General features: G+C 43.5%; 1 protein-coding gene across 11 annotated transcripts in view; it reads right to left on the bottom strand.

Annotated features, from left to right (window-relative positions):
* Positions 1 to 186: 186 nt before the first annotated feature.
* LOC109874533 (obscurin) overlaps positions 187 to 13,420 on the bottom strand; it is a 134,593-nt gene continuing 121,359 nt past the window's right edge. For all 11 annotated transcript variants that reach the window (XM_031809833.1, XM_031809839.1, XM_031809841.1 and 8 more), the window contains 12 exons: positions 10,155 to 10,314; positions 9,915 to 10,031; positions 9,583 to 9,747; positions 9,305 to 9,463; positions 8,843 to 9,020; positions 8,518 to 8,631; positions 8,200 to 8,367; positions 5,210 to 5,312; positions 4,878 to 5,007; positions 4,408 to 4,501; positions 4,175 to 4,217; positions 187 to 3,630 (listed from right to left, as the gene is read on the bottom strand). In XM_031809833.1, the coding sequence (XP_031665693.1) occupies positions 2,493 to 3,630; positions 4,175 to 4,217; positions 4,408 to 4,501; positions 4,878 to 5,007; positions 5,210 to 5,312; positions 8,200 to 8,367; positions 8,518 to 8,631; positions 8,843 to 9,020; positions 9,305 to 9,463; positions 9,583 to 9,747; positions 9,915 to 10,031; positions 10,155 to 10,314 (2,569 nt within the window). In that variant the 3' untranslated portion in view covers positions 187 to 2,492. The remainder of the gene's footprint in view (positions 3,631 to 4,174; positions 4,218 to 4,407; positions 4,502 to 4,877; positions 5,008 to 5,209; positions 5,313 to 8,199; positions 8,368 to 8,517; positions 8,632 to 8,842; positions 9,021 to 9,304; positions 9,464 to 9,582; positions 9,748 to 9,914; positions 10,032 to 10,154; positions 10,315 to 13,420) is intronic.

Raw genomic sequence — 13,420 nt, 5'->3', positions numbered from 1 at the left:
TAGAGCTACCATTGTTAACTCCCAATTCTGACTAGTATTTCTTAGGCCTACACTTTTATATGTGAAAGATTCAATGTAATTGAAGAGGATAGACGAGAGGAAGACAAAGCACAAGCATTTACATTCGGTGATTACATTACCAACCAACCCACACATTCACCAAGAGTGAATAAAACAACAGGCTGATCAGTTCATCAGTTGCAATTTAATTGTTTTGGTGTATTAAACACTTGGGAGTACCCTCCCAAAAATCCATTAACTATTCATTCTCTTAACTAAACATGTGCAGGCAGTCAAAACCTATGTGATTTATGTTGAATTTCTTACAAAGTTAAACATTCAATGCTTTTACAAGACGTTTAAAATAACATAAAAACAAAACATCACTCTTACTTTGGAAAGTGGTAATTCACTTTTTAAAACAATATATTGCAACAAAGTGAATAAATCCAGTGTACAATGGCTCACTACTAACTATGTAACTCCCACCTGAACTGAATGTGACAAGATTAATATTAACCCTATCAGTCCCGCGACCCCAGCAAAAATCATCTTTTAATGTATCTGACTTTAATTTATTATAAGGGCATGTCTAGCCCTGATATTTAGCCTCACAAGGGAGTGTTCTTTTCAGGACAACCAGGGCTACAAGTAGAACACAAAACTATTTGACATAAAACAGTTGCATTCATGAGTTTAATTGACAAATGTCAATAAAAAAATGTTTTTAATCTGCCAAAGCAAAATCCTGATCAAATTAATTGATATGAATGCTGTAAGTACAGAAATTGTATGCTCACTGGGAAATGACAACTGTTTAGATTTTGTGGGAGCCACTATGTGAGCTTATTATAGACACTATGTCCTGGGATTTCCTATGATCTTCTATGTAGAACAACCCCTTACCTTCTAATGACTCTTGTGTAGGTGTTGAGCGTCATAGTTACATGCATGTGTTCGTGAGAGTCTCACCTTTTCATAAATATCTTTGAATAGTTTGTAGCTCAAATCATTCAGACTACATAGGTTTTTGTAAAAAGACCCAGTCCAGGGCCCCATTGGGATCCGCCCTTGTCTCACAAACACAGCTCTAGCTCAGCCCCCGTTAATTACACAGACTAATGGTTGGTATCTACGGATGCAGAAGAAAGACAAATCCAATGGTCTACCCAGAAGTCCAAAACGCGCCGGCGTTACAGTGGGACTCCTTGTGTTAATTCAATCATGTCAATCAGATAAACACGCAAATCAGCTTTCAAAAAGCTAATACATAACATGCTGCCACTTTTCTAAATATAATTCATTACATTTGACCTTAAAGTAATCACAAATACTTAATTATCTGAGGTCAATCTACTCTTTAATGCTCTCAATAAACTGATAATGAAGTGCCTTTCTATAAAACAAATGACCCAGTTCAAAATGAAATATCCTATATAGGTCTATGTTTTGGATGTATATGACCTAAAGTAAACAGAGACCCTTTATACGAGACCTGTATAACACAATCATAGACCTCCATCATTCCACAGTCCACCCCACAAGTGAGTGATATACAGTTCATGTAAAAGCATCAGCACTGTACAACATGTAACTGCCCATCTAGAAACGCTTAGAAAATTCTAGACTTCTCCATAGAACAGGACAGCCCAATCTGAAGTACAACTCAATGATCCATGTATCAGTCTTTAATCTGGCTTTCTTGTATTCTCAAGCAGACCGTGGCTGCATTTGAAAGAACATCGTCAATGTTTCACACAATCCAGCAACGTCTGTAATCAATGCTCTTTTAGACTTCTTTTGTACTTCTAGCAATTTCGTTGCTGAAGTCATTGGTTTGGTAAGTTACTGTCGAGACGTTTTTTTCCTTTCACAGGAGTTAGTTAGCCTATTTACAAACTGATATGCTACAAGTCAAGGTGGATATTCCTTGTTCATTAAACTTCAGAGACAACACACAGAGAGAAATATAGTACTGTACTGATGTTCTCCTACAGAACAGAAGTTTAACATCAAGATGTTGACATTCAAAACAGCTGTCACCTGAGGGTAAAGCAGATGGATTTTTTAAACTTTCAAACGGTGTCAGTCCATGTTGCAAGACTTGCAATTATTCTATATTTCTCTGTACATCAAATAATCAAATATGTGGCAAGCAAGGCAACAATACATTGACGCCTGGAGAGTATACAATGGCGTTTGGAAATCATTTAGCCTAAACAACATATCCAACCCCCTTTTGATGTTTTGTCCTTTAAAAACGACTTTGTCTGACCAAAACAACTGACTTCCTGTGTCTGCATTTGACTTTCAGATGGGTTGCTTCAAAATGGAATGATCCTCCCATTTGCAAGAAAATGCAAGGTTAGAATATGCTTTTTAACACTTAAGTAGTAATGTTCCCATTTAAGACTAAAACGGCTATTGTACGTATCACCAATTAACAAAAATCAGCTTGGTTCTGATCAAGCAACTGATTTTCACACACTAGGTTATTGGTTTTGATATGGGTTCTGGCTAATCTGAAGAGTGACTGGCTTGCCCACTGACGTGTAGACTTTGGTTTTGTATCTCTGCTGCCCTCCCTCCACTCTCTGCACCTCAGAGCAGTATGCAGGCTTGACCTCTTGCTTGGCTTGGCTGACCTGGATGGGAATCTCTCTCTCCCTTCTAGACTGGTCTCCGCTGGGGTGGTGGTGGTGGGGGGCAGCCAGGGAGAACATGCTGCCTGAGAGGTACTCTCTAAATCGGCTGAAGAAGCCAGGGCTGCGCCTCCCCCTGGGCACCACCACAGGCCTCCCCACATTGAGCAGCACTGGCTGGCCCACGACAGAGCCCCCAATCTCCCTCTGAAGCACAGAGACCTCACAGGGTCTCTCGGCAGGGGAGGACCTGGTGTTGGAGGAGCTGTAGCTCTCCCCCTCCCTGGGAACATAGTCCTCCAAGTCCTCCAGGGTGAGAACGCGACCGGCCTGGGTCAGGGTCTTAGGCTCCAGCTTCCTGGGAGGTTCCATGTTATCATCATCATCATCCGGTTCTGTGACAAAGGCCTCTTTCTGCTCCTCTAGCCAGGCCTCATCATGTTCATGGTCGTTAGGGATTAGAAAAGCGGAGACCTCGCAGGCCTCTCCACTGAGTCCAGGGGCAACCTCGGACCCAGCCATGTTCTCATCCTCCTCATCATCATCCCAGGCTATAGGATGAGCCCCCTCCAGCTCGGAGCAGTTCTGCAGCTCTACCAGCTTGTTGTTGGAATTGTTGGTGTTGGGGTTCGGGGACCTCCGTGGCCGGGTGAAGGAGGGGGTGTTCGCTCGCTCCGACCCAGCTGGGGAGACCCCTCTTCTCCTGGATAGCCTGGGCGACTTGTTCACCTTGTACTCAATGATTTCCTCTACCTCCACCCACCTGTTCTCTGTGGCCCGGGCCCCAGCACCCCCCTCGGGCTCCGTGACGTACAGGGTGGGGATGGTGGTCTTCCTGCTGGCCGAAACCTGCCTCCTCTGCCTGGCCGTGCCGGTGGGGGTGGTGGGGAGATCTGGGGTGTTGGCTTCGGAGAGGTTGAACCCAGATGGAGACATGCCGCGACGCTTCATACGGGTGTTCTTCACCACCGTAGTTATGGTCTCCTCTCTGTAAGGGGACACAGCACAGAGGGTGTGAAAGAGGGACAGACCTAAACGGGTTCTTTGGCTGTCCCCATAGGAGAACCCAAAGAAGGATCATATTTGGTTCCAGTTAGAACCATTTTTTCTAAGAGTGTATTGTATGCCAGGAACAGAACAGAAGGTATGAGAGAGACAGCAGAAAGAGAGAGAACAACAAGCTGGCATGCTGTTTTCACAATAAGACTACATACAAAAGGTGTTAATTAGCGTGTACATGCACACGGACACGCGCGCACACACACACAAAGTGGAGTCCTGTCTACTCATACAAACATGTCATGCAATGGTACATGAGTTAAGGAAAATGTGCAGACAAAAACATATTAACAACCATTCCCTTATGGAACCATTCCAAATGCCGGCTCCTTGGAAGTTATATTTGGCATTGAGTGAGCCCCTCTTACACTCAGGATTGAAATACTGCCTGGCCATGCATGCAGAGCCCTAAGGAGGACACACACAAGTATGCATGCTTCTTATAGTCTGTATCATAACCTGGTCACACTTACATGATGATGGTTTTCTTTGGTGTTTTAGTCTCCTGCTCAGTGACTAGAAGGAAAGCAGGACAGGGCTTATGGAGTTAGTCAGATAAATTGATAGCTAATGTCAAGACAAAAGGACTACATCATCTAAATTGTTGATGAACTGATGGTTCATCTTTTCCTTTGAAAACCTGGTAAAAGAGGTAAATTATGAAACTAATGCACAACGGTATGTGCATGAATGGGAGTATTCCTACCTTCGATGGTGATTGCCTGCTCTCCTCTTCTAGCCACAGCAGAAGGAAGGCACAGATCAACTGCACATTTAGCACTGCCCAGTCGGTTAGACAACTGGGATGGGCAGGGAGGAGAATACATTAGGCTTACTGAAACAATGGCTTCATCTTATCAATGTAATGTCTCATGAAAACAATCCTCTTTGAAGCATCCAAATAATGTAACTACTGTTACATGTTACTACTACTGTATCTCTCATTTTTCTTTTGTATTGATCATTCACACGTGATACAGCAGCAGCTATTCACATGAGGTTCTTTGCAGTCCAGTGTTTTACAACTGTATGGAATGGTTTCCTGGACCCATGTTAGGCCAGTCCTGGATTAAGAATATCTATTGAAAGTACATTTCAGTCTTGTACTAGGCTTTATTTGGCTGGGAAACCGGCCCTATTTTTTTTTAGCTGAGGGGTGGTGAATTAAAGGCCTACCTCACACTCGTAGTGTCCCAGGTCTCTCTCCGTAGGGCCTTTAATGACCAGCACCAGGACTCCACTGCGGGACTCAGTGTAGGTCTGATACTTCTCCTGGTCAGTCAGCAGCCTGCCCTCCTTGAACCATCTGTTCAGGGACACACATGAAATTACATTTTGAGATAATATGAATTTCCTTACACATACTTATTTATTAGCTTATACAGTATATTAACTATTAAGAATGGGCAACATAATGAGCACAGTAGGAAGAAGCAAATGGCACAGTCCACTGTCACTAAAAAATTGTCAGTTTAAAAAGCCTAGGAGACAGGTGTGGTGTAGTGTACCTGATCTTGGGGCTGGGGGCGCTCTGGATGGTGCAGGAAAACTGAGCATCCTCACCAACGATTAAGACAGCATTCCTCATCTTGTTCACGAAACGAGGAGGCACTAAAACACACAATTGTTACTCTTGAAAACAGGCTTATTTTTTTACAAGATCAACATTCCTCCCAGACAATTTAGATTCTTGGAATTGTAGATTTTTCCCCAAAGCAAAGTATCAATCACTTTTACTTTTGACATGTACACTGAGTGTACAAAACATTAGGAACTCCATTCTAATATTGAGTTGGACCCCCTTTTGCCCTCAGAACAGCCTCGATTTATCGGGGCGTGGACCCTACAAGGTATCGAAAGCATTCCACAGGGATACTGGCCCATGTTGACTCCAATGCCTCTCACAGTCGTGTCAAGTTGACTGGATGTCCTTTGGGTTGTGGACCATTCTTGATACACACGGAAAACTGCTGAGCATAAAAAACCCAGCAGCATTGCAGTTCTTGACACACTCAAACCGGTGTGCCTGGCACCTACTACCATAAGCTGCCCACTGCACTGAAGATAGGAAACACTGTCACCACTGATAAATCCACCATAATTGAGAATTTCAATAAGCATTTTTCTACGGCTGGCCATGCTTTCCACCTGGCTACTCCTACCCCGGACAACAGCACTGCACCCCCAACAGCAACTCGCCCAAGCCTTCCCCATTTCTCCTTCTCCCAAATCCATTCAGCTGATGTTCTGAAAGAGCTGCAAAATCTGGACCCCTACAAATCAGCCGGGCTAGACAATCTGGACCCTTTCTTTCTAAAATTATCTGCCGAAATTGTTGCCACCCCTATTACTAGCCTGTTCAACCTCTCTTTCGTGTCGTCTGAGATTCCCAAAGATTGGAAAGCAGCTGCGGTCATCCCCCTCTTCAAAGGGGGGGGATACTCTTGACCCAAACTGCTACAGACCTATATCTATCCTACCGTGCCTTTCTAAGGTCTTCGAAAGCCAAGTCAACAAACAGATTACCGACCATTTCGAATCTCACCGTACCTTCTCTGCTGTGCAATCTGGTTTCAGAGCTGGTCATGGGTGCACCTCAGCCACGCTCAAGGTCCTAAACGATATCTTAACCGCCATCGATAAGAAACATTACTGTGCAGCCGTATTCATTGATCTGGCCAAGGCTTTCGACTCTGTCAATCACCACATCCTCATCGGCAGACTCGACAGCCTTGGTTTCTCAAATGATTGCCTCGCCTGGTTCACCAACTACTTCTCTGATAGAGTTCAGTGTGTCAAATCGGAGGGTCTGCTGTCCGGACCTCTGGCAGTCTCTATGGAGGTGCCACAGGGTTCAATTCTTGGACCGACTCTCTTCTCTGTATACATCAATGAGGTCGCTCTTGCTGCTGGTGAGTCTCTGATCCACCTCTACGCAGACGACACCATTCTGTATACTTCCGGCCCTTCTTTGGACACTGTGTTAACAACCCTCCAGGCAAGCTTCAATGCCATACAACTCTCCTTCCGTGGCCTCCAATTGCTCCAAAATACAAGTAAAACTAAATGCATGCTCTTCAACCGATCGCTACCTGCACCTACCCGCCTGTCCAACATCACTACTCTGGACGGCTCTGACTTAGAATACGTGGACAACTACAAATACTTAGGTGTCTGGTTAGACTGTAAACTCTCCTTCCAGACCCATATCAAACATCTCCAATCCAAAGTTAAATCTATAATTGGCTTCCTATTTCGCAACAAAGCATCCTTCACTCATGCTGCCAAACATACCCTTGTAAAACTGACCATCCTACCAATCCTCGACTTTGGCGATGTCATTTACAAAATAGCCTCCAATACCCTACTCAACAAATTGGATGCAGTCTATCACAGTGCAATCCGTTTTGTCACCAAAGCCCCATATACTACCCACCATTGCGACCTGTACGCTCTCGTTGGCTGGCCCTCGCTTCATACTCGTCGCCAAACCCACTGGCTCCATGTCATCTACAAGACCCTGCTAGGCAAAGTCCCCCCTTATCTCAGCTCGCTGGTCACCATAGCATCTCCCACCTGTGGCACACGCTCCAGCAGGTATATCTCTCTAGTCACCCCCAGAACCAATTCTTTCTTTGGCCGCCTCTCCTTCCAGTTCTCTGCTGCCAATGACTGGAACGAACTACAAAAATCTCTGAAACTGGAAACACTTATCTCCCTCCCTAGCTTTAAGCACCAACTGTCAGAGCAGCTCACAGATTACTGCACCTGTACATAGCCCACCTATAATTTAGCCCAAACAACTACCTCTTTCCAAACTGTATTTAATTTTTATTTATTTATTTATTTTGCTCCTTTGCACCCCATTATTTTTATTTCTATTTTGCACATTCTTCCATTGCAAAACTACCATTCCAGTGTTTTACTTGCTATATTGTATTTACTTTGCCACCATGGCCTTTTTTGCCTTTACCTCCCTTCCCACCTCATTTGCTCACATTGTATATAGACTTGTTTATACTGTATTATTGACTGTATGTCTGTTTTCCTCCATGTGTAACTGTGTCGTTGTATCTGTCGAACTGCTTTGCTTTATCTTGGCCAGGTCGCAATTGTAAATGAGAACTTGTTCTCAACTTGCCTACCTGGTTAAATAAAGGTCAAATAAAAATAAATAAATAAATAAGCCGTTCAAAGGAACCTAAATCACCATCTGAATGGCACACAATCCATGTCTCAAGGCTTAAAAATCATTCTTTATCCTGTCTCCTCCCCCTCCTCTACACTGATTTGATTGAAGTGGATCAATAAGGGATCATAGCTTTCACCTGGATTCAACTGGTCAGTCTATGTCATGGAAAGAGCAGGTGTTCCTAATGTTTTGGACACTCATTGTATGTCAATGATTCATATGAGTAGGGTCTGGGTGTGCACTATGTTCACTTTCACATTTCAAGCCTAATGTTGGTGTCATTTCCCCTCTGTAATAGAGACTGACCTTGGACAGTGATCTTTCCCAGGGTGCTGGCGTTGCCTGCTGTGCTAGTGGCGAAGCACATGTACTGTCCAGAGTCATCAGCCGTCATGTTGTCCAGGATCAGGGTGCAGGAACCGTCAGGGTCCTCGATGATGATGTGGTGAGGGTCGGCCTCCACTGCCCGCCCGTCTGTCATCAGAGGAGGAAACAGTTTTAACATAGGAGGTGTTTCTACCTCAAAAACATTAACAGGGTATGGGCTATGTAGATAAAAACAAACATGCACTGTATGCACAGCTATTGCGTTTCGCACAGCGGTCTCGATGGTGTGTCTCATACCCTTGTACCAGGTGACCACAGGTTTGGGTACTCCAGTAACCTTGCAGGCCAGTTTCACCGTCTGTCTCAGCTCCGCTGTGCAGTCAGCCAGAAGCTCATCAAAGTCAGGCATACCTGGACAGATAGAGGGATGTATTTACACATCAATCAATCCTGAGTGGAGAGATGACACATTTTATGCAATTACAGATTAAATTATAGTATGCAATTTCATAGTATGTAAAAAGTACTTGTTTGATAGTAAAGGTTAGATCACAATATGCTATGTCAAACTTGTCTCTGTTTGTCTGGTGGATCTGAGTGAATATATGTGTGTCAGACTCACTCCAGGCAGGCATGGTGTAGCGCTGCTGCAGTTCCCTGAGGTCTCGCAGCCAGGAGTTCTTGATGATGACGGTGCGAGCCTGAAGCGTGTACTTCCTGACAGAGTCCTCACGCTCGTGCCAGATCTCAAAGGCCCGGTCATCACCCTCCACTGTCTCATTCACATCTATGTTGTTCAGCTAGGGAGGGAGACAGACAGAGAAACAGTAGTTATCCTCAAGACTATGATTCACTTTATTTATTTATCTGTTAGGAAATTATTTTTATGTCATAGGAAGTGTGACATTGATGATATATTCTCTCCAGCAGCAATCTATCTATTCTATGCCAACCCTGAACAACAGATTGGAATTGTCTGGTGTTTAGAGTTGACTAATTCTTTAGTGACTTGTGTCCACTGAAGTGGATAGACATGCTGAGTTACATCTGGAGTTTTTAGAAAGAGCAATGAAGAGAGCCTTACCTTCATCATGTTCTTAAAGACGTAGCCCTGGGTGTCTGTGTTGGTGTCTCTCTTGGATTTGCAGATGATGACATAGTTTTTGAAGAGGAACGCATGTCGATGGTGACCTCTGGAGGAGGACCTTACCCCAGGTGCACCCTCCCACACCATGAAGGGTCCCTGTCACAAAACACAACACCGTCTCATAGGCTATGGAAACAAAATTTGTTGAAAATCCTCAAGAATATGGCCGTATTCACTAGCCACCAAACGGAAGCAAATGGATTTTGGTTATTCACCTGTCTGATGGGCTCCCCCAATACATCCAGAGTGGCAGGGTAGTTCTCTATCATGGAGACGTGGTGTGTGTTCTCTGAACGCTGAGGCAGTGATGAAACCATGGCATAGGCCTCCTCCAGCAGGCAGCAGTTCTGACCATTCCTGGCCTTGTTCCTGATCAGCTCCTACAGTCACAGAAATGGGCACAATGATTTAAGATAATAATAATAACACTAATATTTAAACAAGATTATATAACATAAAAACATATGACAATTTAGGCTCTGGTGCATTAATTCCTAGTGTGTGAACAAGAACAAAGAATACCCAATTTACAGTGTTAAACTCTCACCTTGAGCAAGGCTTTGTACTTCTGGATTCTGTCCAGAGGTTTCTGTAGGTAGGCGTTGATGCTCAGTACAGGACCTTCAGCAGGGTCGGCACTGGCCTGTTCTTTGTCTGTGTATTCCTGTGACAAAGACAACAGGGTTTAGAAACATGGCCATTACTAGCCTTACATAGTCACTAAGATGACAAGACTTACACATTAATGACCACTTGTGCTAACAGTATTTGTGAAGGGTTCACTTACCTTGAAGAAGCGGTGTACGGTCTTGTCACTGATAGCGGCCTCTGCCTTTTGCTGGCCTACGAGGTACTGGAGGTACTTCTCAAAGCCCTCGCCACTCCTCAGGAAGCGCATGGCCACGTCGTCATCAGTGTCGCAGTGGCTCAACTTAGGGAGCATGGACCTGCACATGACACAGTATGGGGTCAATTCATTCAGCAGCTTTGTGAGAAATGTAATTATTACCAGTATATTTAAGCAATAAACCCAGAGGTGGTGTGATATGTTTATTAAGCAATAAGGCCCGAGGGGGTGTGGTATATGGCCAATATACCAAGGCTAAGGACTGTTCATTTTCACAATGCAAAACAGAGTGCCTGGACACAGCCCTTAGCCGTGGTATATTGGCAAAGTACCTCAAACCCCAGAGGTGCCTTATTGCTATTATAAACTGGTTACCAACGTAATTAGAGTAATACAAATAAAGGTTTTATCATACCCATGGTATACGGTCTGATATACCATGGCTGTCAGCCGATCAGCACTCAGGGCTCAAACCACCCAGTTTATAATGGCCAATATATCACGGCTATGGGTTGTTCTTACGCAAACCTTAGGCATGACGCAAACCCCAGAGGTGACTTATTGCTTTTACAAACCCCAGAGGTGACTTATTGCTTTTACAAACCCCAGAGGTGACTTATTGCTTTTACAAACCCCAGAGGTGACTTATTGCTTTTACAAACCCCAGAGGTGACTTATTGCTTTTACAAACCCCAGAGGTGACTTATTGCTTTTACAAACCCCAGAGGTGACTTATTGCTTTTACAAACCCCAGAGGTGACTTATTGCTTTTACAAACCCCAGAGGTGACTTATTGCTTTTACAAACCCCAGAGGTGACTTATTGCTTTTACAAACCCCAGAGGTGACTTATTGCTTTTACAAACCCCAGAGGTGACTTATTGCTTTTACAAACCCCAGAGGTGACTTATTGCTTTTACAAACCCCAGAGGTGCCTTATTGCTTTTACAAACCCCAGAGGTGCCTTATTGCTTTTACAAACCCCAGAGGTGCCTTATTGCTTTTACAAACCCCAGAGGTGCCTTATTGCTTTTACAAACCCCAGAGGTGCCTTATTGCTTTTACAAACCCCAGAGGTGCCTTATTGCTTTTACAAACCCCAGAGGTGACTTATTGCTTTTACAAACCCCAGAGGTGACTTATTGCTTTTACAAACCCCAGAGGTGACTTATTGCTTTTACAAACCCCAGAGGTGACTTATTGCTTTTACAAACCCCAGAGGTGACTTATTGCTTTTACAAACCCCAGAGGTGACTTATTGCTTTTACAAACCCCAGAGGTGACTTATTGCTTTTACAAACCCCAGAGGTGACTTATTGCTTTTACAAACCGGTTATCAAGATAAATAGAACAGTAAAAAATATACTGAACAAAAATATAAATGCAATATGCAACAATTTCAAAGATTTTACTGAATTACAGTTCACATAAGGAAATGAATAAATTGAAATAGGCCCTAATCTATGTATTTATACATAACTGGGACTACAGATATTTGTTTGTTGGTCACTGGTACCTTAAAAAAAAGGTAGGGGCGGTGGATCAGAAAACCAGTCAGTATCTGGTGTGACCACCATTTTTCTCATGCACACCACACATCTCCTTCGTATAGAGTTTATCAGGCTGTTGATTGTGGCCTGTGGAATGTTGTCTCACTCCTCTTCAATGGCTCAGCGAAGTTGCTGGATTTTGGCGGGAACTGGAACACGCTGTCACACACGTCAAATCCCGAGCATCCCAAACATGCTCAATAGGTGACATGTCTGGTGAGTATGCATGCCATGGTAGAACTGGGACATTTTCAACTTCCAGGAAATGTGTACAGATCCTTGTGACATGAGGCCATGCCTTATTATGCTGAAACATAAAGTGATGGCGGTGGATGAATGGTACGAAAATGGGCCTCAGGATCTCGTCACGGTATTGATGTGCATTCAAATTGTCATTGATAAAATGCAATTGTGCTTGTTGTCCGTAGCTTATGACTGCCCATACCATAACCTCACCATCACCATGGGGCACTCTGTTCACAATGTTGAATCAGCAAACCGCTCACCCACACAATGCTATACATGTGATTTGCAGTTGTGAGGCATGTTGGACATACTGCCAAATTCTCTAAAATGACGTTGGCGACGGCTTATGGTAGAGAAATTCATATTCAATTCTCTGGCAATAGCTCTGGTGGACATTCCTGCAGTCAGCATGCCAATTGCACACCACCTCAAAACATCTGTGGCATTGTGTTGTGTGGCCTTTTATTGTGCCCAGCACAATGGTGCACTTGTGTAAATTGTATTTATTAAGGATCCCCATTAGCTGCTGCCAATGCAGCAGCTACACTTCCTGGGGTCCAGCAAAATTAAGGCAGTTATATACAATTAGAAATATTACATGACATTACAGTATGCTTAATCAGCCTATTAATATGCCACACCTGTCAGGTGGATGGATTATCTTGGCAAATTAGAAATTCTCACTAACAGGGATGTAAACAAATGTGTGCACAAAGTTTGAGAGAAATAATGTTTTTGTGTGTGTGAACATTTTTGGGGATCTTTTATTTCAGCTCATGAAACATGGGACCAACACTTTACATGTTGCGTTTATATTTTTGTTTAGTGTAATTTTATGTAATACCTGTGGTATATTGTCTGATATACTCACAGCTGGAATGCTGTTTCATCTGTTGGGTTCTGACTTTTAGACTTGAAAACATTAAATATCATTTTTCATGTCACTGGAGGAGAGAGGGGGATGTAGAATGTTTACATTCTACCAGGATATGTTATTGTCAGACATTAGGGATCCTATGGGAGGAGAAGAGACAGTCTCATGACAGTGAGTTGGGGAGGAGTGAGGAATTTGGGCAGAGGTCAGGTTAGAAGAAGTGGGGAAGAACATACATCACTAATCTTCTGCATAGTAACAGAGGTGTATTGGCTGTTCAGATGTGTAAGGAGGGGCTCAGCATAGGAGAAAGGATTACATACTAGTGCTTGTGTGGATATGATTTGTCTTATGCAGCTGTATGACCCAGTGGGTGAATAAACTTGGTTTGAGCTTTAATAAGAGTCTGAGTTTTTTTACTGTGTTTATTTAGAACCTAACACATCCAATCAGCATCCAGAACCCAAACTACCCAGTTTATAAGTGGTATATACAGAGTGTACAAAACATTACAAACACCTTCCTAATATTGAGTTG

This window comes from Oncorhynchus kisutch, linkage group LG30 (genome assembly GCF_002021735.2).
Source record: "Oncorhynchus kisutch isolate 150728-3 linkage group LG30, Okis_V2, whole genome shotgun sequence".
In the NCBI taxonomy this organism is placed as follows: domain Eukaryota; kingdom Metazoa; phylum Chordata; class Actinopteri; order Salmoniformes; family Salmonidae; genus Oncorhynchus; species Oncorhynchus kisutch.
The sequence above is the reverse complement of the archived record's forward strand: the minus strand, read 5'-3'. Positions and strand labels throughout refer to the sequence as shown.